Source organism: Canis lupus, chromosome 18, assembly GCF_011100685.1.
Source record: "Canis lupus familiaris isolate Mischka breed German Shepherd chromosome 18, alternate assembly UU_Cfam_GSD_1.0, whole genome shotgun sequence".
Classification (NCBI taxonomy): Eukaryota; Metazoa; Chordata; class Mammalia; order Carnivora; family Canidae; genus Canis; species Canis lupus.
The window spans coordinates 13,170,010-13,197,347 of record NC_049239.1 but is presented as its reverse complement, the minus strand read 5'-3'; the positions used below and the strand labels follow the sequence as shown (position 1 = coordinate 13,197,347).

Here is a 27,338-nt window from a genome sequence, read left to right as displayed (position 1 = left end):
ATTGTACATTTCAGAATTGAAAGGGAGTTGGTACTCCGAGCTTAGCATGCCCAGAAGTATGCCGTCTTTGGTTTTTCTCCAGTTGAAGGCAACTAACTACAAAACTCCTCCAAATGCTAGAAAATATCAGATGTAGGATTTTCACCCTAGAGAAAGCAGAATTGCAAAAAATAGCCGATTGAACACAGGCTTTTACTCTCTCCTAAACTGCATAGATACTAAAGGAAGGGCAGTTTTTTAAGGCATGAAACTACAGGGATAAAGTGAGCATGACAAGAAACTTTGTAAAAGCTTCAGAGCCAATGAACATGTGGTACTGACTTACTATAACTGATGAAGAAGGAATTGTTTCCTCAGAGGGAAAAGCTGTCCGTTGAAGCCACCAAATCATCAGGGCTTGAGAATTGGCTGGCCCCTTCTGACAAAAGAGGACAGTCTCTAGATGCCCCTCTCTCCCTGCAGATTCCTGGGTGATGGGCCTCCCTCACCCCAGTACACAACAGTTTTCATCTTTAAAGAGGGGAAAGGAGAGTGGAGTGTCTAATAAAAAAGAGAAGAGTTAAGTAGATGACATCTGCATACTACACTGCAGAACTTGCTCAACCCAGAATGATAGCAGCTAGTCTCTTCCTTCCAAGTAGAAGACCAAACAAATGTTTCTCCAGACGGGAATCTATTAGACCCAAGATAAAGACCTAATGATGTTGACAAGGATGATGACATCAGGGGTTTCCCACAAAACAGCCAGCTCACCCTATGGGATTACACACCCACTTAGAGCTCCCAGGCAGCTCAGAGGCCCTGACTTGAAGTAAGAGCAGGCACTGAAGCATGAGGAGATCTGAGAAAAGCCCCTAATAGGAAAACATAGAGACCAAAAAACAAACAGAAGAAAAAAAAAATGTGGTGAAAATAGAAAGCATACAGGAAGAAGAAATGTACATTAAAAAATAAAAATAATAACTAAACCTTTACTGTCTTCAGAGAAGCCATGAATTCTTATTTCAGCCCATCTACAAAATCAGAATTAGAAGCTGTAAGTTTTTTTTAAAGATTTTGTTTATTCATAGACACAGTGAGAGGCAGAGACAGGCAGAGGGGGAGAAGCAGGCTCCCTGTGGGGAGTCTGATTCAGGACTCCATTTCAGGACCCCGAGATCACAACCTGAGCCAAAGACAGATGCTCAACACTGAGCCACCCAGGTGCCCCAAACAGATTTTTTTAAGAAAGTAACAAAGAGCCCTTAGAAAAAAGTAGGAAAAGAGCCCACCAAATCCCCCGCACAGCACCTGAAAATAGAGCCACACCACTGAACCAAGTCCAAAGAGAAGATTCTACAAGTTTCTGGGGAGAAAGCTGTTTAAAAGAAAACCAGGTCCAAAATGGCGTCACTTAGGCTAAAGCCCCAAATCTGTAAACACTTGATACCTAACCTAACTGCAGTTTCAAGTCCCCAGAAATGTAACCTTTAACCAGTCCACATGGAAATCTCCTGGTCAGAACTGGGTAGTTACTGATAGACCCCCACTCCCCTTGGAGAGTGACCTTGCCCTAAAACAATGGATCGATCATTTGCTCATAATTTCCTTTCATCTGCTCCCTCTCTACCTTCAAACCTTTTCCCTTCCTGCAGCCTCTTGGAGCTCCCCTCTACTTGCTAGATGGGATGCCACCCAATTTAGGAATGGACTAATAAAAACCCATTCAATCTTAAAACTTACTCTGTTCAGTTTTTGTTGTTTCACCAGTTAAAAGGGATCTGAATGAGTTCAGATCTCCAAAGGGATGCTAGAACATGATAAAGACAGTGGAGCAGTGCTTTCAAAATTCTGACAGGAAATTATTTCCAACCCAGAATCCTATACCCAGTCATGTTATACATCAAGTATGAGTATAGAATAAAAGACATTTCCAGGCTTGCAAGTTTTCAAAAATTTAACCTCCCACCCATCTTTTCACCGGGAAGCAGGTGGATAGAGGATGTGTTCCACCTAAAGGATGAGTAAACCAAGGAAGAGGAAGATGGGAACCAAGGAAAGGATATGTGCTCAGAGCACAGATGGGAAAAAGCACAGGATGATGGGAAAGGCAGATTTCTAGCTGTGAAGCTCTTCAGGTGACCCTGTGAGAGGCTTTTTCAAGATGAGGTTAATTAAATGCTTGATGCAAATGAACATATGGAACATAATGAACATACTGAAAGGAAACATCAGTTTCACTGGAGGAGGGTTTGGGGTTACGGTAGTGAGTGTGTTAGCGGTCATAGAAAGCTAAGCAAATAACACAATATAAACAAAAAAACCAAGACAACTGAAATTAAGGGTCACCAGAAAAATAAGTCCAGAACATAAAAAATAATAGCAGCTTACCACATAGCTCCCTTGTGAATAGAAAATAGAATTATAATAATGTGAATAGTCACTATAAATCTAGCCAAAATTATGCCCCTGTCCTCAGGAGGTGGAGAAACTTGCTCTACAGGGCTTTGGCATTAGTGGGGAACACAGGAAAGAGTGCTAAATCCTCATCTCCACCTGGTGAGAAAAATGGAAAAAAAACAAAGAACCGAAAAACAAAAAACCTAAAAATGCATGAATATGATTTAGAGATGTGGACATACACATGAAAGAATCAGCCTACAGGATTTGAAAAGTGGTTCCCTTTAGGAGAGGGGAACCGGGGGAAGGGCCCTGAGGATTGCTATTTATCTTATTCTTCCTACTGTAACAAAATTAAATCAAAATTTTAAAAAAAAATTTTGAAAAGAAAGCAATATTACTGAGGTGAACAATTGTATTCTACTTTTCTGGAAATGTTTAGATCCAGATTAATGAGATTGTTTATAATATATTATGAGCTCTTTAGAAGAAAAAAAAGCCTTATTTAGATTTCTTTATATTGGTCCTCAGCCCGTATTAGCATTTCCATTTGTCCCAAAGTAATTATATTAACATCTACATTAGCATATGACTTGCCTTTTCCAGAACTCTAATTAAGATTTTAAATAAGATGTATACCGGTGGGAATCTCTCCTTCACCCACGTTAAACACCTTTCCTATTTGATTATAATTCCACTTACTAATTCCTTCTGGCTTTTGTCTTCCAAACAATTTTTGATTTTTATGACCCGAATGCAATTTGAACTGGTCCATCAAATGGTTTACAAGGCCCAGGTGTAAGATAAATTGGCAAACTAAATAAAAAGAAGACAACCATTGGGTAGCAATCAAGGTTACCCCAGCTGATCTGCTTATTAAAAGGACCACACTGTGAATTTGTTTCCAATTCATCCTAAGTATTTTTAGGCACCTACTCTACACTGAGCATTATGCTAATAAGAGCGGCCAACATTTGTCAAGTCCTCCCACGTGCTAGGTTCTAATTGCTTTACCTACCCGCATCATTTAATTATTGCAAGAACCTATGAAGTAAAGACCATTATCATTCCCAATTTGCAGGCAAGGAAAATGAGACATGAAGAGATGAAGTATGTTTCCTGAATTCCTTAGGGAACTGCTGAGCAGGGACTTCAAACCCAGAATCCACACTCCCAATCCATGCTGCGTGTCCTTTCCCAGTGGAGGAGACCCTCAAAACCAAAGAAAGACAGGAGCACTTTACTGTGGTGTAGAAAATTCTCTCACTATACTTAATCATCACAACAATGTGAAGAATGATTATTACTTCCTTCTTTTTGTGAGATTGACCAGGAAACACACCCAGAATCACAGAGATAAGCTTCCGCCCTCAAGAAATTTACTTCTACTGGGGGTTAAACACACAAATCCAAAAGGAATTGGCACATCTAAAGATGATGTCAAATGTGTTCTTTGCTGTGTTTTGCAATTTTTTTTGTAAATGTTTATTATTTTACAATATATTGGCTTTCATGTTGACAAAAATCATTTCCAGATTCCCCTCTTTTTATAGGAGTTTCAAAGCAGGAAAAATGCCTAGGTTTAGGAAATGGTAAGAATGAGTGAAAGAGCAGAAGATGGGAACTCAAAAAGAGGGAGGTTTTCTGCAGGTTAGAGAAAGGGAGGAGGGGAGCTATTGAGAAGTAAAGAGATGAAAGGAAGGGAAGTGTAGTTTAGAAGAAGTGATTTTCCCTGAGGCAAGTCTATTTTGAGATAGGACCTGGATTCAAGCCTTCTAGGGCCAGACCACTGACCAGTATGTTCTTGGAGAGGCTTTCATAAATAAGATGCTACCACTTGCGTTTTTTGTTTCTGTTTTTGGTTTTGCTTTTTTTGTTGTTTTTTTGTTGTTGTTTTTTTAAGAATGTCAGAGGTGTAGGTGAGAAGAAAGAAGAAGTCTCTTAGCCAAGACCTATGCCAGTTTCCTCAGATGAGTGCACATCGTCGCAAGCCAGAGAAGTATTGCTACTGCTTAGCATTTGGGACAGAGCCGTGGTGACGCTCAGCAAATATGGGTTCCATCTACTTGAAAATAATTGCCTTTACATCTTGTGACATCTTCCATGGACTCTGCAATGAAAATCAATTATAATCCCTTTTGGTGGGAGAAACTAAATTAGAAAGAAAAATGATTAGAAACAGAAGGCAGCTTGATGCTTGTGATGCCAGGATTATGTTCAACATGTGATTCAAAAGCCGTGGGATAAGTTTTTTCTGGCCGTTCTCCCAATGAACAACCTTTAGCTTACTTATAAGCCAAAATCCATGACTCAAGAAGAGCGTGCTAGGAAGAAAATTTTGAACAGATAAATTAGCTATTCCTGGCAACATCAAATAACATATATACATACACTCACGTACCTTTTTTTGAAATGAAGCTCAAAATACACCAGGATCTAACTCGAACTACTCCCCAGGTTCCAAAACTCAATTATAATAGCTAACGTTTATCAAGGGCTTACTATGTGCCAGGCGTTGCATTTAATTCCCACATCAACATCATGAGTTAGGTAGGTACTCTTCTCATACAATCTTATTTTAAAGGTGAAGACATGGAACCAAAGGGAAGAAAAGTAACTGCCCACAAGTAGAAAATGACAGAGCCAGGTTCTGGACAACTGAAGCTTCAGATAGTCTGACTCCACTGCACTCCTGATAAAGCCTTTGCCTTTGAGGAGGTTAGAGCCTAATAATGGATTCAGACAAGTACCCTTCAGTGTGGTAAGTGCATGCATATGAAGAGTGCCAAGGGGAACCTGGCTGGCTCATTAGATCAAGCCACTCATGATCTCAGAGTCATGAGTTCAAGCCCCACGTTGGGCATGGAGCCTACTTAAGAGAGAGAGAGACAGTGCTAATGACCTATGTAGGAAGAACAAAGACCCTGGCCTTTGGCTATTAGGCAAGGCTCCATGAAAAGGGCAACTAAGCCAAGACTGAAGCTAAGGATGGGGAAAGGGAGAAAGAGTCCCAAGCAGAGGAAGAAGCAAGCCTCCAAGGCAGAGAGGAGCGCTCACTCAAAACCATGGGTGGATAGAAGAGGATGATGAAGAGCCATTTTGAGAAATTTTAAGGTAAGGACAAACCTGACCAGATACCCATTTTTAAAACTGTTGTTGGCTGCTTTGATGAATAACTTGTGAGTAGCACAAGAAGAGAAGCAGGGAGAACTAGGAGGGGACTATTGCCTGGGGGCACCCCTGGCCTAAACCCAGGCCATAGCTGTGAAGATGGAAAAAACTGGAGGAACTAGGAGTTACTTAAAAATGTGGACTTGACAAGTAGAATGACATCAAAGGAAACAAGGAAGACAGAATCAAGAGTTGTCCCAAGTTTCTGCCTTGGGCAACTGAATGGATGGGAGCCATTCACAAAGATGGGAAATTCAGGAAAAGCAGCAGATTCAGAATGGGTCTGAAAGAAGATAATTAATTCCATTTTGACTATGTTGAGGTCCTCATGCAACATACAAATCTATAGGAGGATCATTATGGAAGAATAATTCACATGAGTTATTCTAATCACCCAGTTGCCCCAATATATTTTTCCCCTAATATGTTTTATTTTATTTTTAGTAAATGAGTTTTCTTCTGCTTCAGAGTGTACCTTCTCAGCAGGAAGCAAGCTTTTAGGACTTTTCTTTTTTGTTTTTTTAAAATATTTTATTTATTTATTTGAGAGAGAGAAAGCACAAGCAGGGGGAGTGACAGAGAGGGAAAAGCAGGCTGCTAAGCAGGAGCCTGATGCAGGGCTAAATCTCAGGCTTCCGGATCATGACCTGAGCGGAAGGTAGACACCCAACTGACTGAGCTACCCAGGCACCCCCTCCTTGATTCACAAGGTTTTTATATGTATGCACCTTTTCAATAGAACTTTTTCATCTAGTAATCCACAACTATTAAGATATTAATAGGGCATTTCAGGGGTAGCAGTTTAGCGCCGCCTTCAGCCCAGGGTGTGATCCTGGAGACCTGGGATCAAGTCCCACATTAGGCCCTCTGCATGGAGCCTGCTTCTCCCTCTGCCTGTGTCTCTGCCTCTCTCTCTCTCATGAATTAAAAAAAAAAAAAAGACATTAATAGGGCAAAAAATAAGTTTCTTCATTAGTATGAACTTATGTTAAGCTTAAGAGAGATACAGATGGTTACGTATAGAAGTACTATAGATATGTTTATATACATAATATAGAAAATGTTATATCATAGTATTTCTTAATACACACATGTATTTCTTTGCTCTATCAGCAATGACATCCCAGCAGCAATGAGCACATGTACAGCCCACATCTTAGTTTCTAATACTGTTTCCCAATAAAAGGAATTGTGTGGGTTTCCTTAGAGAATTGGCAGATCCAAAGACTGGTATAGAAAATATACAAGATAAGCCTGAAGGTGCTCCTGGCTGGCTCAGTCAATAGAGTGTGTGACTCGAGTTTGAGTCCCATGCTGGGTGTAGAGATTACTTAAACAGAGGAAGAAGAAGAAGAAGAAGAAGAAGAAGAAGAAGAAGAAGAAGAAGAAGAAGAAGAAGAAGAAGAAGGAGGAGGAGGAGGAGGAGGAGGAGGAGGAGGAGGAGGAGGAGGAGGAGGAGGAGGAGGAGGAGGAGGAGGAGGGGAGGAGGAGGAGGAGGGGAGGAGGAGGAGGAGGAGGAGGAGGAGGAGGAGGAGGAGGAGGAGGAAACCTAGAGCACCTTACAATGACAGAAAGTAAGGAAGTACTCCAAAAACAAAAACTACCCTACATTGATAAGGACATTTGGGAGCCAAATGAAAGAGCTTTCAAGGTCAAAGCTGGAATAATTTGATCAACAAAATAAAGTAGTATTAGATTCTAATACAAAGTAAAAAAAGTCATGATTCCATACTGACATAAATAATTGAATAAATTAATAAAGGGGGGGGTGACACAAATCTCTCTTACAGAAGACTTCTAAGTTATCTATATAAATAACTCCACCCTCAAGAAGATGGAGGTAATTCCCCACTCTTTAAGTGTGGCCAGCTTATAGTGACTTCTTTCAAAGAGATTATAGAAAGGACGTAGGGGGAGAGAGAGTCACTTTACAGTGGAGAACTTAACAAACACTACTTTATCCAGGTGACCAAGGTCAATACTGTATCAACAATGATAAGTCATACTGATACTGTGTATCCTTGATATGATAAAAATAGCTCTTGACCTGTATGGTTTTCCTCCCCCCAAAAAGCATAACACTAGTCTGAGAAAAATCAGATAAATTCCAATTCAGAAGCATCCTACAAAATATTTAACCAGGATTCCCTCAAAAATGTCAAGGTCATCAAAAACAAAAGAAGTCTGAGAAACTGTCACAGCCAAGAAGAGCCTAAGGAAACAAGAAATGTAATGTGGTATCCTGGAACAGAAAACTAACATCTAGTAAAAACTAAGGAAATCTGAACAAACCGTTGACTTTAGGTAATAATAACGTATCAATATATTTTTTAAAGATTTTATTTATTTATTCATGAGAAAGAGAGAGAGAGAGAGAGAGAGGCAGAGACACAGGCAGAGGGAGAAGCAGGCTCCATGCAGGGATCCCAACGCGGGACTCGATCCCAGTCTCCAGGATCATGCCCTGGGCTGAAGGCGGCACTAAACCGCGCTAAGCCACTGAGGCTGCCCTCAATATTGGTTTGTTTGTTTGTTTGTTTGTTTGTTTGTTTGTTTGTTTTTAATGCGGCAAGTATACCATAGAAATTTTAGGTGCCAATAGGAAAAACAGGCTATACGGTATATGGTCACTCTTCCATACTATCCTCTCAGTTTTTCTGTGAATCAAAAACTGTTCTAAAAATAAAATGTATTGTTTAAAAAGTCCCTTGCTTCCATCAGAACCTTGTTTCCGATGAGTCTTTCTAGAAATACTCTATTTTTTATTTTTTTTAAGTACTCTGTTTATATAAGGAGATATTGTCAATTCACCCCTCACTATTCTTTCTCTACTCTGCTCTGTGCCCTGAGGACTGACCGTATGAGCAAATGAACAAACTGTCTGGCTCCTTAGCTGTCTGGCTTCTTCCAGTAGATTTTGGGCAATGGAGAAAGAAGGGGTGGGGAAGATCCAACCAGCAAAAGATGAGAGGTAAGGAAGCGGAGAAATCTGGATATTTATTCCCCAAGCTTCTTCCTTGTTGGCCTGCTTCCATTCCTTTATTAAGGGCCACAGTTCCTGCTGGGCAGCTGGCCCTCTCCTACCCTCAGGGTTGTGGTAAGAGCTCCCACCTCCTCTTCCCTCAGGCTAGAAATGCTGGCAGCTGTCTTCTCAGACAGGAGACAGCTGACAGCTCCCGTCAGCTAGCCCTTGGGTGCTTCACCACTGCCTTGTTGATTTTCCATGACCTGCCCACACTTCTATAAACAGTCCCTTTATTAACTGTCTTTCAGGTCTTATGCTTTGTTGCTTGGACTCTGACTAATATACACAAATGTATATTCCTTTCCTTGATATGACTATGAGCATGCTATACACACTTCCTTCACCTTGCCTTTTTTTTTTTTTTCATCTATTAATCATTTCGGGTTCCCTTCCATGTTCATGTCTATCTATCAACTTTATTAGTACCCCCTACTATCTATTGTCCGTGCATATCACACTTTAAAATATTATATCCAAAGAGAGGAGTTAGGGCAGCCCCGGTGGCGCAGCGGTTTAGTGCCGCCTGCAGCCCAGGACGTGATCCTGGAGACCCTGGATCAAGTCCCACATCGGGCTCTCTGCATGGAGCCTGCTTCTACCTCTGCCTGTGCCTCTGCCTCTCATTCTCTCTGTGTCTCTATGAATAAATAAATAAAAAATCTTAAAAAACAACAACAACAACAACAACAAAGAGAGGAGTTAAACACTGAAACCTAGCAGAGGGACCATGAATGAAGCCTAGGATGAATGGAGAAGATAGGACTAGAAATTCAAGATATAGTGGTGAGAGGAACCGACAAGGCCAAAGCTCTCCAGAGGTAAGCTCTTTCTCCAGAAGAAGGTGGAATTTAAAAAAGGTCAGCTTTGGAGTCAAACTGCTTGGGTTCACATTCCAGGTCAGCCAAACTGTGTGATCTTGGGCAAATTACTTAACCTTTCTTTTTTTTTTTTTTCATAATCGATTTTATTAGATAATTTTGTATCCATCAGCTTTGTTCAACTCTTTTTTTTTAATTTTTCTTGTTTATGATAGTCAGAGAGAGAGAGAGAGAGAGAGAGAGAGAGAGGCAGAGACATAGGCAGAGGGAGAAGCAGGCTCCATGCACTGGGAGCCCTACGTGGGACTCGATCCCGGGTCTCCAGGATCGTGCCCTGGGCCAAAGGCAGGCGCTAAACCGCTGCACCACCCAGGGATCCCTTACTTAACCTTTCTATGTGTACTTCCTCATCTGTAAAATGGGAATAACAATATCCACCTTAAGGAAATTCTTCTGCTCAAAAGCAGTTCAGTTTTCAAGTCATACCACACTGGGTAATATGGCACATTCAGTGGAAATAATGCCATAAATTTCCACCCTGTTCTCAGTCCTTTTTTTTTTTTTTTTAAAGATTTTATTTATTTATTCATTATATATATATATATATATATATATATATATAGAGAGAGAGAGAGAGAGAGAGAGAGAGAGAGAGGCAGAGACACAGGCAGAGGGAGAAGCAGGCTCCATGCAGGGAGCCCGATGTGGTACTGGGTCCCAGGACTCCAGGATCACACCCTGGGCCAAAGGCAGGCACTGAACCGCTGAGCCACCCAGGGATCCCCGTTCCCAGTCCTTTGATTCTTTGTCTTCAACCTCCCTCATCTTCCTTCTCTGCTCATCTTACCAATCTGTCCCTTTCTGTATGATAGGCTTTCTCTCTCGATATTTAAGGCTTGCTTTTTAATGAAGAATTCGCAGATTCTAGGATTAATTGTGTTGTTACTAATTTGTAGTTCAATAGAGGGAGTATAAATAATTTTAAAAACCATTTTTTTAGTAAAGCAAAGTAGCGATCAGCCAGCCAGAAAAAAAGAAAGGTAAACTGTCCCAGATAATATGCTGTTGTTTTCTACCAAAAGCAGTTAGAGTCATTGGCTGGATCAATGTCTGCTCAGATCTAACACGAGTTATCTTAACTACTGAGGAGAACCTACTGAGTGTAAGGCACCATCAGCCCCCCAAAAGTAAAGTTATTAGTCATACATGCAGTAATTAGAAACAATTGAATAAATTCTAAATACTAAATTTTTTCCCTTTTATACGTGTCATTTAAAAACACAGCTACCAGCACAACTATTCAGAAAATAGTTCTCCAAAGAGTTCAAGGTATTTTATTTTATTTAAATTCAACTAATTAACATATATTGTATTATTAGTTTCAGAGGTGGAGTTTAGTGACTCATCAGTTGCGTAATAACACCCAGTGCTCATCCCATCAGGTACCCTCCTTAATGCCTGTCACCCTGTTACCCTCATCCCCCCAAGAGGTCAAAGTATTCGAGATTTTTTTTTTCCTAGCCACCTGAATCCAAGGATCATCTGCATCTTACAGAAGAAAAGAGGTCTTTCATTCTCCTTTATGACCTCTCAAGGGCTTGGCGCTGGCCCTTTTATCTGGCCTTGTCGGTTCCTCCCCTCCCAAAATGCCTGTGTGTAATTGCTGCATACTACTGCGGAGGGCTCCCAGTTTGCTATCTCTAGATCTGACTTTCCTGGGTTACAGCCACCTGCCTTCATTTTCATTTCCCAAGCATAGCCTGCTCTTTCCTGACTCAGGGTTTTGCATCTGCTGTTCCTTTTCCAGGAAGGCTGTCTCCTCATCTTTCAGATCTCTCTTCCGATGACATCACCTCGTTTAAAGCAGTCCTCCCCCACTCTCTGCGTTGTGCATTTTCCCCATCAGCAATTCCACGTGACATCATTCTGTTTATTTCTCCCATAGATTTCATCACAACTAGAATATTATCTGATTTATGTATTTGCTTATAGTTACTGTTCCCCCATGGGAGTAGAAATTCTTTGGTGCCAGGAACTTTATCAGACCTGCTCACTGTATCCCTAACACTTAGGATGGGGTCCGACACATGTAGGGGGAGTTCAATAAATACTCACCAAATGAATGAATAAATGGATGGGTAGATGAATGAGTGAATGGAATACCTAAACATCCTACTCAACAACACGCCACATTCCTTAATTTTCTCTTTTCTCTCTCTACTGAGAAACCACAGGACAAAATGTGCAAGGATAACTTTAAAATTTCATACTATTGAGGGACAAATTTCCAACATGTCAAATTTGGACTCATATTAAAGAATGTGGTTCTTCCTTTACTATCTGAGACATTATAGAATTATATAAAAAAACATTTTTAGTGACACTGAAAGTTGTTTTATTATTTTTTTAATATTTATTTATTTATTCATGAGAGACACAGAAAGAGAGAGAGAGGCAGAGACGAGAGAGAGAGAGAGAGAGAGAGAGAGAGAGAGAGAGGCAGAGACATAGGCAGAGGGAGAAGCAGGCTCCTCGCAGGGAGCCTGATGTGGGACTGGATCCTGGATACCAGGATCACAACTGCACCAGAAGGCAGCCACCCAACTGCTGAGCCACCCAGGTGTCCCTGAAAGTTGTTTTAAATTAGAATGCATGGCCACACAGTCTTAGAAAGAATTATTTTTTTTTAAAGCGTGGATTCTCAGTTTTTTAGTTTCATTCCTATCTAACAATTTCTCAAGATTACCTCATTAAAGATCAACCAATCAATAATGTCACAAGTATTTCTTCATTTCCTATTACATCATCATGATTTGCCAAGGTACTGTGTAGAGATACAAAAGAAGACTACAGATAGGAAACAAACAAAAAAAAGACAAGCAGGAAATAATCAAAGTTTAACAGTGATTATCTGGAGCAATATGAAAGGAAGTGATTGCTCTTTTCTATTTTAATATATTTTTAACTTGTCCACTTATAGGCATTTAGTTGTATAAAAGACATATCCATATGATTTTTGTCTTCAAGCAGCATATCTTGTATCTGGAGAGGGGGAAAAAGTAACAATCAGGGAACAAATGTAGAATTATTGAATATGAAATTGTATGGTTATTGAAAGGAAGCTCAATCAGTTGTTCAGAGGAGAGATCATAAAGGTAAGTGAAAGTTCTCTTTACATATAAATATGGCAGAAATTTAGCATCTATTGTCGAGAAAGTCAACAAGCAAAATGAAAATAAGTGCTCAGGATTAGACTTGATTTTCCCAGCGAAAATGGCCACTTTCCCAGGCAGCTGATTTTTTCAGACTTTCTACTGATCACCAACACCAGCCTGAGATGTGAACAGTGTTTCTCTTTGCAATGTGAACAACAGTGAGTTCCAAACACTGCCTCCAAACAGAAGTGACTCAATTCAATTCTACAGAAAAAAATAATAAATGAGCTACACACATTACAATTCAAAAGTAGAAGATGATAAACATCAAAATTGAGGTTTCTCCTGAAACCAGATTTTGGGACATTATTTGCACATTTCCAGTAGTTTGCACTTATTCTGATTAGAGAATTTAAAAATTGAAGAGAAGAAAGTAAGAATTTACATCATAAATTTGCCCTCTGGACCAGAAAAAGTAAAAAACTGCAAAAAAAAAAAAAGGGCAAAAAAAGTTCTACTCTTTGAACTACAGGATACAATCAATTATAAGATGAGTCCTAATAAAATGTGAAAAATGTGCATTTAAGAATCAGCAATGTAAAATAATGTATACATTTTGTGACTATTTGATGAATGTCTGCTGCACCCAGTTATGAGACCAGTTTCTATGCTTCTTTTTTTGTTCATCATTATATCCATGGACGGCACTAATCAATTCTTAATAAATCCTTGAATGAACAAATGAATGAATGAATGAACGGGTATGTAGCTCTAATAGTGAGTATGTAGCTCTAATAGTTTGTCTTACACTTCAAATACCTAAATGGTAAATAAGAAATGCATTTTATTTTATTTTTAAATATTTTATTTATTTATTCATGAGAGACACATAGAGAGGCAGAGACACAGGCAGAGGGAGAAGCAGCCTCCCTGTGGGGAGCCCGACATGGGACTCCATCCCAGCTCTCCAGGATGAGGCCCTGGGCTGAGGGCGGCGCTAAACCACTGAGCCACCCGGGCTGCCCAAGAAATGCATTTTAAATCAGCATTAACTACTAAATAAGTGCTGGAAAGTAGCAATAACATTGTCTAACATTTATTTTGAGGTGACGCATTATCTCTTTGGAAAGAAGTCCTGGAAATGATTAAATTCTGATAAATAAGAACCACCCACCTCTGTGTAAACCAGGTGAAGCTTGGTTGGTAAAGCCTAAATGAGTTATTTGAGGTGTTTAATATAACAAGTAAATTGACAGGGAGAGCAAGCTGTGATCACATCCTACTCCTCACTGTTTAAAAGACAACCAAATTCAGACCTATGAGAAAAGCAATCCTCTACTTTTATAGAAACCTGTAAGGGAGATGCCATTCTGTCCATGCACCATTTCTTTCTTTCTTAGAAAAGGCATTTAAAAGGAACCTGGGTGGCTCACTTGTTGGAGCCAAGGGCTCTTGATTTTGGCTCAGGTCATGATCTTGGGGTCCTGGGATCAAGTCTCCTCTACCCCCACTCTGTGCTCAGTGGGGAGTTTACTTAAGGAGTCTCCCTCTGCCTCTCTCCCCCACCACACTGCTCTTGCTCCCTCACTCTGTCTCTCAAATAAATGAATACATCCCTTTGTACACAACCTGCTTCTGTTTTGGGGTTTCACAGGTAGCAGAGCAGATTCCCTTGCTGCGATCTATTAAAAGTCACCTCTCAACACATGGGTTTGTAAAAAAAAAAAAAAGAAAGAAAAAGGTAAGAAAAAAAAATCTTTAAAAAAAAGGAAAAGGCATTTAACAGAAGAAAACAATGTCTTTAAGTACAGGCAGCACTTACTACAGTGTGATGATTATTAAACCAAATTCTTATATAGAAAGATGCGGTTCAAAGAATAATTCTATTCTCCGAGGGAAGCTACTTTGCCTTCTAGTGTAAGTTGATAGTCTATTCTCTCCTGTGTCCTTCTGACATCTCTACCCCACTCCTTATTTGTTTGATCACTACCACCACCACCAAACCACCACTAAGTTCCGATACGAGTGGTCCGCAGAGCTGACTGGCCCAGACTGCAAGTGTTCAAAAGAGCATGTAACAGGGAGCAGAAGTTTCAGAGTGGGATGTGGGTTATATCTGTATTTGCATAGAGCGTCCAAATAAACTAAGAATTGTGAGTCACCTAGATGAGCGACCATGGAACCAATTATATGAACTGATGATATGAAATCCCAGGCAGCCATTGACGAAAGGAAAAATCCCCATATACTCCCCTGGAAGATATGAGTGACATAGACTTAACTTTTTTTAAAAAGTTGTAGACCAATATATAATTTAAGTTTTCATTTTTTAAAGAAATATGTTTGGGGTATGAGTATATCTGCTTAGAAAACACCATAGAAGGTAATGATGGTTGAGGGAAGCATAGTACTTGCCTTCAAAAGTTTTGCTCTCCCAAAAGAAGAAGTTTTGGTCTAGAGAGGGAGATAAGACTTGTATGAAAACAGAATCAGGATACCAAGGTAGATAGCAAAAGGCATCTTAAAAGAGAATCAGATAAGGGGCCAAGAGAATTCAGAAAAGGGACTAGATTAATGCTGCCTGAGAGCATCAAGGAATGTTCATGGAGGAGAGAGAGTTTTAAGGAGCTCGAAGCTAGGTGTGAGGGTGTATAGAATAGAAACATTCTGAATTAATTTTAAGACAAATATTTGCCTCTATTTCAGTGTAGTTGAGTTACACGTCCAACAATGTGTCACTTACAGAAAATGCCCGTGCACTGTATACACATATACTATACGATGCCTATACACCATACATATATGAATATATGTTTGGAGAGAGATGCTCCATTTATATTTATTTATTTTTAAAGATTTTATTTATTCATGAGAAAAAACACAGAGAGGGAGGCAGAGACACAGGCAGAGGGAGAAGCAGGCTCCCTGCAGGGAGCCCCATGTGAGACTCAATCCTAGAACCCCCGCAATCACGCCCTGAGCCAAAGGCAGCCGCTCAACCACTGAGCCACCCAGGTGCCCCAAGAAGTATATTTTAAATAACTACAGAACCTTAGAGGGCCTTCGAACCCCATCATAGGATGTTTAATAGCATCCCTGGCCTTCATCCACTAGTTTTCAATAGCATACCATCAGGCGTGACAACAAAAATGTCCTAGACATTACCAAATGCCCTGAGGGGCAAGATAGCCCTTAGTTAAGAACCAATGGTATACACAGTTGACTCTGGAACAACATGGGTGTTATAGGTTCCAAACCCTGTGGAGTTGAAAATCCTCCAGTAAGCTGGAGGATTCTTCAGAAACTTGGCTACGAACAGCCTACTTTTTTTTTTTTTTAAGATTTTATTTCTTTATTCATGAGAGACACAGAGAGAAGGGCAGAGACACAGGCAGAGGGAAAAGCAGGCTCCACGCAGGGAGTCCAACATGGGACTCCATCCCGGGTCCCCAGGATCAAGCCCTGGGCCAAAGGTGGCGCTAAACCTCTGAGCCACCCGGGGTTCCCCAAACAGCCTACTCTTTTTTTTTTTTTAAGATTTTATTTATTTATTTATTAGAGACAGAGAGAGAGAGAGAGAGAGAGAGAGAGAGGCAGAGACACAGGCAGAAGGAGAAGCAGGCTCCGCAGGGAGCCCGACGTGGGACTCGATTCAGGGTCTTCAGGATCACGCCCTGGGCTGAAGGCGGCGCTAAACCGCTGAGCCACCCGGGCTGCCCCAAACAGCCTACTCTTGATTGGAAGCTTTAGCCGTAGGTAACACCATCAGTCAATATTATCTGTGACTTACTTACGTATTATACACTGTATTCTTACAAGAAGGTAAAGGAAAATGTTAAGAAAATCATAAGAGACAACACATTTACAGTATTGTACTGTACTCGTGAGAAAATTTCCACATATAGGTGGGTGGTCCTGTGTAGTTCAAAGCCGTGTTGTTCAAGGGTCAACTGTACAAGCAAATCCTCCCCTGTGAGTGGATAAGGATTCTCAAGTTCATGATCTTGATTTTTATTTTTTGGGTCCCTTCAACGGTTCTTCGTTTAAAGTGTATTCGTTTTACTTATTTGAAGTTATCTCTACACTCAACAGCTTAGGGCTTGAATTCAGGACCCCGAGATTAAGTAAGAGTCGCATGCTCTTTCAACTGAGTCAGCCAGGCACTCCTTAACCCTATTTAAGGATCAAGTAAGTTTTTTGCGCATCTGTTGAAAGCTGTTGACTCGTTTATCAGAAAAATGCACATGGTCACACCGTGTGGAATACAATTACGGGGAATTTACACTAGGGTTCTCCCCAGAGGAGTTCTGTTTCCTGGAGTTTAAAGAATTGTCTTGGTCTGCATTTTCCAGCTAAGCAACTGCAGGCTGTGCCCAGAAGGTCCACAGTCTCTTTTGCAGTCGCTTGGGTATTTACTTCGGAGCACTGACAATCAGGATAGTCTTCCCGTTTACCAAGCTACGAAGCTCTCCCATCCTTCATCTTCACGTGCGTCAGTCAGTTTTAGCGAATCCATCCCAGCAGGATCTGAACCCTGCTGCGGTAGGACAGATCCCACTCCCCCCACTGCCTGCCAGTCTCCATCCCTGTCCAGTCCCGCGATCCCTTCCTTAGTTGCCCAGATGACTGAGAAGGAAGATAGAACCACAGAGTCAGCAGGGGTAGGAAAGGGAGGCCCTTGGTTTTTTTTTTTTTTTAAGATTTTATTTATTCATGAGAAACAGAGAGAGAGAGAGAGAGGAGAGAGAGAGAGAGAGGCAGAGACACAGGCCGAGGGAGCAGCGGGGTCCAAGCAGGGAGCCCGACGCGGGCCTCGATCCCGGGACCCGGGGTCACGCCCTGGGCCGGGGGCAGATGCTGCAGCGCTGAGCATCCCGAGCCCCTCGGTTTCGGCCGTGAGAGGCGGCACACAGGCCCGCAGAAGTGCGGCCACAACGAGCCCAGAGTCCCGGAGTAAACCCTCGAGTCCCCGCAGCCACCCCCCCACCCCCAGCGCCGCCCGCCGCCTCGGGACCGCGCCGCCTGGGAGCAGGGGGGGGGCCGCCGCGGTCGCTCCCGGCCCGAGCCCCCCGCGCCCCGACCTGGCCCGCGCCCCCGGCCTCCGCGCTCCGGGAAGGGGAAGCGTGCGGGAGGGGAAGGGCGGCGGCCTCCGCGGCCCTCTTTCCGACTCAGGTGTCTCTGTTGCTCCATAAATAAAACGTGTCCGGGCCCCGTGCGACGCTATAAAGGCGGCGGCGCGGCGGCCCGGGGCACTCCCGGCGGGCCCGCGGCCGGAACAGGTGAGGCGGCCCGACCGCCGCCCCGCCCCGCCCCGCCCCGCCCCGCCCCGCCCCGCTGCCCCGGGAGCCCCGCTGCCCCGGGAGCCCCGCCAGCGGCCGGCCCTGCGCGGGGTCGGGCGGGAGGGCAGGCCCCGCGGCCTCGTCTGCGGGGTCGGGGGGCGGGGGGCGGGGGGCGGGGGGCCGGCGCCAGGGCACTGCACCTGCCCCGACGCGGCCCCCGGCGGGACGGCGACCCGCCGCTGGAATTTGCCTGGGGACCGGGGACCGGGGCCTGACGTCTCACGCCCAGCCCGGGGGCCGGAGCTGCGCCCTGGGTCGGCGCCGCGCGAGAGGAGCGCGGGCTCCCGCCGGGCTTTGGGGGAGATTTCAGGACGCGGACAGCGCCCCGGCGGCCGGCGGGGGGGGCTGGGTCGAGCCGGAGCGGAGCCCGGACCGGGAGGGGCGGCAGGGGAGCAGGTGCGGGGCGGGACCCAGGGACTCGGGGGGGCAGCAGGTGCGGGCGACGGGACCGCGGGACCCCGGGCAGGGCGGCAGGTGCGGGCGGCGGGACCCGGGACCTCGGGGCAGCAGGTGCGGGCGACGGGACCGCGGGACCCCGGGGCAGCAGGTGCGGGCGACGGGACCGCGGGACCCCGGGGCAGCAGGGTCCCGCGGGCGACGGGATCCCGGGACCTCGGGACCCCGGGCAGGGCGGCAGGTGCGGGCGGCGGGACCCCGGGACCCCGGCAGGGTAGCAGCTGCGGGCGACGGGACCCTGGGACCCCGGCAGGGCAGCAGGTGCGGGCGACGGGACCCCGGGACCCCGGCAGGGTAGCAGGTGCGGGCGACGGGACCCTGGGACCCCCGGCAGGGCAGCAGGTGCGGGCGACGGGACACCGGGACCCCGGCAGGGTAGCAGGTGCGGGCGACGGGACCGGCGGGGACCCCCGGGGCAGCAGGTGCGGGCGACGGGACCGCGGGACCCCGGCAGGGCAGCAGGTGCGGGCGACGGGACCGCGGGACCCCGGGGGCAGCAGGTGCGGGGACGGGCCGAGAGCAGCAGGTGCGCGGCCGGGCCCCGGCTGGCGGCCGCAGGGGCGCCGGGCGGCGGCTGACGCGCGGTCCCCTGCTCCCCGCCGGGCCGCTCCTTCCCGGCCCCGCGGCGCCCCCGCCTCCGCAGGTCATGGACGCGCCGCGCAGCCGGCTGGAGCCGCCCCCGCTCCCGGAGTACAGCTGCAGCTACGTGGTGTCGCGGCCGGTGTTCAGCGAGCTCGCCTTCCAGCAGCAGCACGAGCGGCGCCTGCAGGAGCGCAAGACGCTGCGGGAGAGCCTGGCCCGCGGCTGCAGGTAGCGCGGCCGGGGCGCGGGGGACGTCGCCAGCCTGCCGGGCCGCCGGCCTTCCCGCTCGCCGGGTGGCTCCACCGTTCTCCGCCCCGGGAGGCGCCCCGGGAGGCGCGGGCTGCGGGCTGGGACCCAGCGGCGCCCAGTGTACGCCCAGGCTCGGGCCTCCCTGGGGCAGCGGGACCCCCAGGGAGCCCTGCGTCCTCCCCAGCCGCCAACGGGCCACCTGTGCCCAGCTACCACGACAGGAGCTAGACAACTGTCACCTGCTGCCAGATTTTCTTTGGTTTTAAGAATCTTTTTTTTTTTTTTAAGATTTCATTTATTATTTATGAGAGACATAGGGAGAGAGAGGCAGAGACACAGGCAGAGGGAGAAGCAGGCTCCATGCAGGGAGCCCAACATGGGACTCGATCCCGGGACTCCAGGATCACACCCCGGGCTGCAGGCAGGCGCTCAACCGCTGAGCCACGGGGGGCCCAAAGAATCTTTTATTATAGGACATAAGTATATACACAAGTAGACGTAGTAGTATAATGAAACCCTCTCCATGTTTTTTTTTTTTTTTTAATTTATTTATGATAGTCATACAGAGAGAGAGAGAGTCAGAGACACAGGCAGAGGGAGAAGCAGGCTCCATGCACCGGGAGCCCGACGTGGGATTCGATCCCGGGTCTCTAGGATCGCGCCCTGGGCCAAAGGCAGGCGCCAAACCGCTGCGCCACCCAGGGATCCCCCTCTCCATGTTTTTACCCATCACTCCGCTTCAACGACCAAGTCTATCTCTCTCCACCCACTTGTCCTCATTCTATTTTTTAAAAAAGATTTTATTTATTTATGAGAGACACAGAGAGAGAGAGAGAGGCAGAGACACAGGCAGAGGGAGAAGCAGGTTCCCTGCAGGGAGGCCGACGTGGGACTCGATCCCTGGACTTCAGATCACACCCTGAGCTGAAGGCAGATGCTCAGCCGCTGAGCCACCCAGGCATCCCTACTTTTTTTTTTTTTTAAAGCAAATCCTATATACCGTATCTTTTTTTTTAAGATTTTATTTTATTTATTCATGAGAGACACAGAGAGGGAGGCAGAGACATAGGCAGAGGGAGAAGAAGGCTCCAAGCCAGGAGCCTGATGCGGGACTCGATCCCGGGACCCCAGGATCACCCTGAGCTGAAGGCTGGAGCTAAACCGCTGAGCCACCCAGGCATCCCCTATAGCATATCTTTTTGTCTGTATATATTTCGGTATATGTGTCTAGGGACTCTTTAAAAAAAAAAAAAGCAGTTACCTTATCACACCTAAAAAATAATTCCTTAATATGAAAAAGTCAAAATTTCCAATTGTGTCATAATTTAAATAATCAGTTGAATGAGGATAATGCCCACCCCCTCTTAACATTTCTTCCCCTTTTATCTAAAGGGTGCTGAATTTAGAAAATACTAAATACTAAATAGCAAGGCGCAGCAAAGTGTACATTTATCATGTTAAGATTTTTGTATAAACTGGCTCCAAGCTTGTGTTGCCAAAATAAAGAGAGTGTGTTTATTTTTCTTTAAAGAAAAAAAAAAAAAGGAGTAGGAGAAGGCGCCTGGGTTAGAAGTCTGAAAATTAATCTCCATTTAGAGACTCCACATTGATCGTTCTGTGGCTGGTCTAGAAAATGGGTCCTTGTGTGGGGATATTTTCTCAGAGGATTACAAAGGTGGGAGAGAGGGAGGCGACACTTAATCCTGTGTTTTCTACTGCAGGCATTTATAAGGGTAGATAGAGTTCTTGGCAAAAGCATGGCAAGCGCTTCAGCGTTGGTATTTGCCATGCAATTCTTATTCTTTTTCCAAACGGTTGTAAAGATCAGCCCAGTCCTGCTCAAAACTTTGTGCTTTGCAATTGGTCGTGCCCGAGATGGTATTGGAAACCCACTTTTCTTGCCTTTTGACAGTTGTTCAAGGAAGAGAGGCCTTGGTGTGCTGAAGACTCTCCTGCCCATCTTGGACTGGCTCCCCAAATACCGAATCAAGGAATGGCTGCTTAGCGACATCATCTCGGGAGTTAGTACTGGGCTAGTGGGCACGCTGCAAGGTAGGTGTTGGTGGATTGGCTTCCGAGGGATTGAGAGTCACAATCTCCAGCAGCTCCTGACTCCCAGGAGGCTGTACCAAATGTTTGCTTACCGTTCGAGATCTTCATCTTTCCTCTAGAGCCCCTTAGTGGACAGATTTGCCTCTTCTTTCCTCTTCCTTAGAGTTCTCCTCCTGGGAAACCCTTCATGGCTTCAGCGAGAGCCCTAGCATCTGAGCAGCGGCTTCCCAACCTTTATTGACCACAACTCACAGTAAGAAATAGATCTGCACACACTTACCTCAAGTTTTGTGAGATAATATTTACCCTCACTACAAGCGATATACTCTGATGGTTTCCGTTCTGTCCTATTCTATTCTGCTTATATTTTTTAAATGATGATTGCTGTCCATTAAATTATTTTGCATCCCACACTTGGGTCTTGACCTGTAATTTGAAGGTGGCTTAAGGGGAAGTGAAGGAAGTCTTTTAGCCTAGAGTGTTGTACATAGCATTTTTTTCTGTCCTCCTTCCTTTTTTTAATCCACCCTCTTATTTTAATCTCTGGCAAAATGTCTTAACAGAGGTGTTTTGTTTTAAACAGGCTTTATATTTCCATGAACATCTTAGAAATCTGTTTGCATAGTTGGTGAAGAGCAGTATGAGCATTCTCCTCTGTCTCCCATCCCCATTGTCTTCCTTCTGCTATCCCTCCAACTCTACAAAGCCCCTGGACCATGAAAGCAGAAGTCTCATTTATTTATTGTAATTTTAGGGGCCATCTGATATGCTCCAGGCACTAGGTATGCTGACATGAATAAGATGTACCACCTGCTCTCAAGGAGCTCATGGTCCCGTGGGAAAGTGGGTAATGACAGTTCAACACAGGCAGGGGCAGGGGTTCAAGGCCTAGGAGGTGAGCCAGCTTAGAGGCTCACCACCCAGCCTTAGGGTTCTGGGAATGGCTTCCTGGAGGCCAAGTTGCCACAGTGGAGTTTCCGGGAAGGTTAAGTCTGAGATTGTCAAACGTTGGGAAGTAGAGTTGGGTGGGGATGTGAGTAGAAAGATGGCTTGAAAATGGACCATTTCAAAACTTAGTAGCAACAGTCGATGAGCAATGTCATGAGCCAGCCTTTGCCCATAGAGCTCTCAAGGTTACTCAGAGCAAGCCCAGTAGATTTCCACAGAGGAGGATGTTCTGTGGCCCCCAGTGTGCAGCTCCAGCCTGACCAACCGTGTTTTCAATCACAGAGGTGGACTGTGCAGCACATAAGTTCCATGATGCCACGTGCCCACGTGCACAGTGGACTCTTAAAAGCTGTGACGTAGCAACACCATGTGACTCCTGGGGGACAGGAACCATCGAACTGTGCTAGTGCCCGGCACAGAGACTGGCACAAAATAGATGGTCTCCTAAACATTTAGTGAAGAGGATTGATGATGAATCACCCTTATATGTGAAAAATGATATTTCAAGCTCTATCTTCCAAATTTTCATAGGCTGCCTAAGAATTAATCCTACTTTTAATTTGGTTTATTAAGTACCAGACACTGTGCTGAGGCTTTGGCCAATTATCTCATTTAATCTTCATGAAAACATTTATTAACCCCTTAGTTAGATAAATGAGAAATCCATTAAGCCTTTTTCTATCTCAGTAAAATCATCTTTGTAAGTCGAATTTCTGGGAGGTGAACCTGGTTCATTTCCTGCATTCATTCACCCTTCATTCACTTAGTACTATTTGTAAACCAATTCTGTATGCCAGGCGTTCAGCGGTGAAGATTCAGTGGTTTATTGACAAGCACAGGTACTGACCTCATGGAGTTCCCTTATTTTTTTTTTTTTTATGGAGTTCCTTTTGAATGGTGGACATTAATTTAATTAAATTATTAAGTATATAAAGTGAAAAAATAATTACTGACTGTAATAGATGTAATCCATTGTGTCGGATTATGTACTCTGTACTAGGGATTATTTTGAGGAGGGAGTATTTATTTTAGATAGAATGGTCAAGGAAGGCCTTACTGAGGAAACAAAATGTAGTCAGAGGTCCAGAGGATAAAGAGACGCCATAGAAAGAGCAGAAGGGAGAGTGTTACCAGGGAAAGGCCCAAGGCCAAAAGGAGTTCAGTATTTTCAAGTGAGTTGTAAGAATTCTAGTGTGGGTGGGTGCAGTGGGTGGGGGGAGGGTGAACAGGAGATAAGGCTGGGCAGGGCTTGGGGCTAGGATGAGGCAGTGAGGTACTTGCTCTCAGAAGGCTTCCTTAAATGTTGTGCCTCGGGCCCTTGGCTTGCCTCACCCCACTCCCAGCCCCGAGGACAGGTGTGTCAGCTTAAACCAGCTCCAGCAGGAGATGGAGAGATCCGCAGAGATCTGACATATATTTTGGAGCAACAATCACTGGTGTCTCCTGATGGATTTTGCATGTAGATGAAAAATCCCAGATGGCTCCAAAGTTATTGGCTTGAGCAACCGGGTAGATGGTTATGTCCCTTATTAAAATGGCAACGGCTGGCTGAGGAGCAGGTTTGGGATGGAAAGTGAAGAGTTTCTTTTTGGACACGTGCGTGAGACCGCTAAGTGGAAATGCCAAATATAGAGCTTCTCTTGAGCTATCACAAGAGAAGGGGAGAGGTCTGAGCTAGGCAGAAAAATCAGGAAAGCATCCCTTTGTCGAGGTGATCTCTAAAGGAGTGGGAATGCCTGAGGAATTCCCTTTATTCTCTCCTTTACCCCGGGAGAAAGGGCAGATGGAAGAGAAGATGGCTGGACCATTCAGAGGTCAGGAAGATAAGTGGCGGAGGAGAAACATGAGGTGGCTCAGGAGGTTCCAGAGGAAGAGCAACTGGAGGGATGTGGGGTCAGAAGCCAAGAGACAAGGTTGCTTTAAAAGGATACAGGCCCCGTAGTGTCCTACTCTTGAGGGGAGAGTCTGAAGACACAACACAGAGCAGGCTTTTAAGATGGTTTGCGTGTGGGACACCTGGTGGCTCAGTCGGTGAAGCATCTGACTCGTGGTTTAGGCGCAGGTCCTGAGATCGAGCCCCACATCAGGCTCTGTGCCCAGTGCGGAGTCTGCTGGACAGTCTCTCCATCCCTCGGCCCCTCCCCCTGCTTGCACACATGCTCTCTCTCTCTCTCAAATAAATTTTAATTTTTTTTTTTTTTAAAAAAAAGGTTTACTGTGAAGCAGAATAGAAAAATGGCTGTAGGGGATCCCTGGGTGGCGCAGCGGTTTGGCGCCTGCCTTTGGCCCAGGGCGCGATCCTGGAGACCCGGGATCGAATCCCACGTCGGGCTCCCGGTGCATGGAGCCTGCTTCTCCCTCTGCCTGTGTCTCTGCCTCTCTCTCTCACTATGTGCCTATCATAAATAAATAAAATAAAATAAAATAAATTAAAAAAAAAGAAAAATGGCTGTAAGCAGAGAGAGAGGTAGGGGATGGAGGTAGAATGAGGGAGGATTTCGTTTTCTTTCCATAGAAGAGAGAACCAGAACACGTGTGGGGACTGGTGGGGGCGTCCTTGTAGAGAGAGAGGCGTCTCTGGCCCAAGAGGTGGAGGAGAAACTAAAACGTGGTGTGAAGGGAGGATTGCAGATGGGGCTTGAGGACAGAAGTAGGGGGGTTGCTCCTTAAAGACAGGGGGATATTTCCCCCATTTTTAAAAGCAAAAAGACAGAACAAATGGTGCAAGGATAGAGGGGTTTGAAATTATGGTGGAAAGCAAATTGGGAACATCTCTTAGGGACTCTTGAGGTGGAGCCTAAGACTCATCTTGGAACGGGTGGGTGTGCAGAAGGGGGAGGGGCAGCCTGAGAAAGTCCGGGAGGGGAGGTCTGAGCCACCAGGGCTCCCCAGTGCCCACCTGGGGCCTGACTCTCCCGCAAGGCCCGCAGGCCCCAGTGCACACTACCTGGTCCAGACCAGCTTCTCCAGCTGTTCAAGCGCTTGTCACCCCACGAGGTGGGTGTTCGGGTTCAGCCAGGCAGGGTTTCACCAGACAAGAAAAGGGAAGGGGGGAGAGAGTGAGGCAAGGGGGTTCCGAGTAGGTGAGAAAGTCCACTGGCAGGAGGCAAGAGGAGACAGGGGAGGCACCAAGAACAGGGAGGGAGCCAATCAGTCAATGGTTTAGAAACCTCATGGGAACAAAGAAATGTAGCAGCAAGGATTGCCCAGTAGGTCAACTGAAAGGCTAGGAGGCAATGGTTTGAGAGAGGGAGGAGATTGCAGGGCAGGACCAGAGTCCCTAGTGGTGGCCAGCGAGGGCCACACCACACTCCCGGCTGGCCTGGCGCCTGATGGGTGGGCCAGTAACTCATCGGAGAGGGCAGGCTCAACTCCCCAGAAGCCATTTGTTGCTAAGGGTAATGGGATCTTTTTGACTTCTGTTATATATAAAAAAAGAAGTTACCACCAAGCAGCAAAATATCAACGCAAGCCTTTTAGGGGTATCTTCATTCCCAACTACGGGGGAGACTGCCCTCCAGTTTCTACTCTCGCCTTCTAGATGCTTGCCAACATATTTTTAAGGGATTTTACTTATTTATTCATGAGAGACACAGAGAGAGGCAGAGACACAGGCAGAGGGAGGAGCAGGCTTCCTGGAAGGGAGCCCAATGCGGGGACATGATCCCAGGACCCCGGGATCCCGCCCTGGGCCGAAGGCAGATGTTCAACCACTGAGCCACCCAGGTGCCCCTTGCCAACGTTCGCCAACACCACCTTTACCAGCATGTGCTGCCACCTACACGTGAAGGCCACCAGCAGAGGTTCTGGGCTTCAATCAATGGCTCAGATTTCTTTACGCACCACATTCCTCTATCAAAAAAGATGCTTACAGTATCCTTGAGCAGCACTTGTCCCTAAGTAGGACACTATATGGAAACAGACAAAGTCCCTGTTTCCTGAGGCCTGTAAACACAGCAGAGCCCAGTTCAGGGAAGTGAAGTTTGAGAAATACTTGAGAAAAGTACATAGAGAAGAGGTTGCTTTTATTTCCTGCTCCTCTTTTCTTCCCACTGTGGAGTCACCTTTTGGCTGCAAGCTCTTGGCATGAGGGGTTATCACCATTTCTTGTAAGTTATGTATTAAGACGATTTCCTCAGGAATACAGATTATTCTAGAATGCAGATTCTCTAAGGGCAGACTCTCTTGTCCATTCCCAGATCCTCCCAAACCATGTGCGGGCACATGGGAGGTCTATGATCAATAGTCGTCAAGTGGAATGCATGAATGCTTATTGTAGGAAAGCAGAAAATACACACGAGGAAGCTGAAAAATACCTCCTCTGCAATCTAGAAGCCTCCTTTGATCCTACCATGCAGACAACCCACTAATATTTTAGTAAATATCCCACTAGACACATAAATTCTGTAAAAGAAGAAAATGTCAGAATGAGGGGATCCCTGGGTGGCTCAGCGGTTTAGCGCCTGCCTTTGGCCCAGGGCATGATCCTGGAGTCCCGGGATCGAGTCCCACATCGGGCTCCCGGCATGGAGCCTGCTTCTCCCTCTGCCTGTGTCTTTGCCTCTCTCTCTCTCTCTCTCTCTCTCTCTCTGTCTATCATAAATAAATAAATAAATCTTTAAAAAAAATGTCAGAATGATAAAAGCACTAAATTCAGGAGAGCGGTTGCCTTCTGGCGGGGGAGGGAGGAAGGACCATGTGACAGAGGAGAACTATATGGAGTTGCAACTTTACTGGCAATTTATTTCTTAAGCTGGAAGGTGAACACATGGGTGTTCAGTATATTAGTCTTTTTGTATATGGAAGTGACTTAGTATAATACTGAAAATCTTTCGAGATTCTTTTGTGCATGCAACATCCATGTTTGCTTTTTATAAAAGTGAGAGTGTGCATACTTACCATGATTTTTTAAAAAAGATTTATTTATTTGAAAGAGAGAGAGCACAAATGGAGGGAAGAGGGGCAGAGGGAGACGGAGAAGCAGGCTCTCTGCTGAGCAGGGAGCTTAACCTGGGGCTTGATCCCAGGACCCCGGGATCATGACCTGAGCCGAAGCAGACACTCAACTGACACTCAACTGACTGAGCCGCCCAGATGCCCCTGTACCGTGATTTTTTTTTTTTTTTTTGTACCGTGATTTTGAATCCTGCTTGTCCTCACTGCT

General features: G+C 45.4%; 2 protein-coding genes across 3 annotated transcripts in view; both read left to right on the top strand.

The window, feature by feature from the left end:
* Nucleotides 1-136, top strand: part of LOC119877226 (pendrin-like) — a 31,131-nt gene extending 30,995 nt beyond the window's left edge. Inside the window, 1 exon segment of the mRNA XM_038562534.1 lies at nucleotides 83-136. Coding sequence (XP_038418462.1) covers nucleotides 83-136 — 54 coding nt within the window.
* Nucleotides 137-17,810: 17,674 nt separating this feature from the next.
* SLC26A4 (solute carrier family 26 member 4) overlaps nucleotides 17,811-27,338 on the top strand; it is a 50,282-nt gene continuing 40,754 nt past the window's right edge. The window contains exons 1-3 of one of the 2 annotated variants that reach the window (XM_038562693.1): nucleotides 17,811-17,827; nucleotides 18,987-19,153; nucleotides 21,087-21,226. In XM_038562693.1, the coding sequence (XP_038418621.1) occupies nucleotides 18,990-19,153; nucleotides 21,087-21,226 (304 nt within the window). In that variant the 5' untranslated portion in view covers nucleotides 17,811-17,827; nucleotides 18,987-18,989. Of the gene's footprint in view, nucleotides 17,828-18,986; nucleotides 19,154-21,086; nucleotides 21,227-21,389; nucleotides 21,480-27,338 lie in introns of those variants that run through there. The other variant, XM_038562694.1, reaches the window with a different exon arrangement.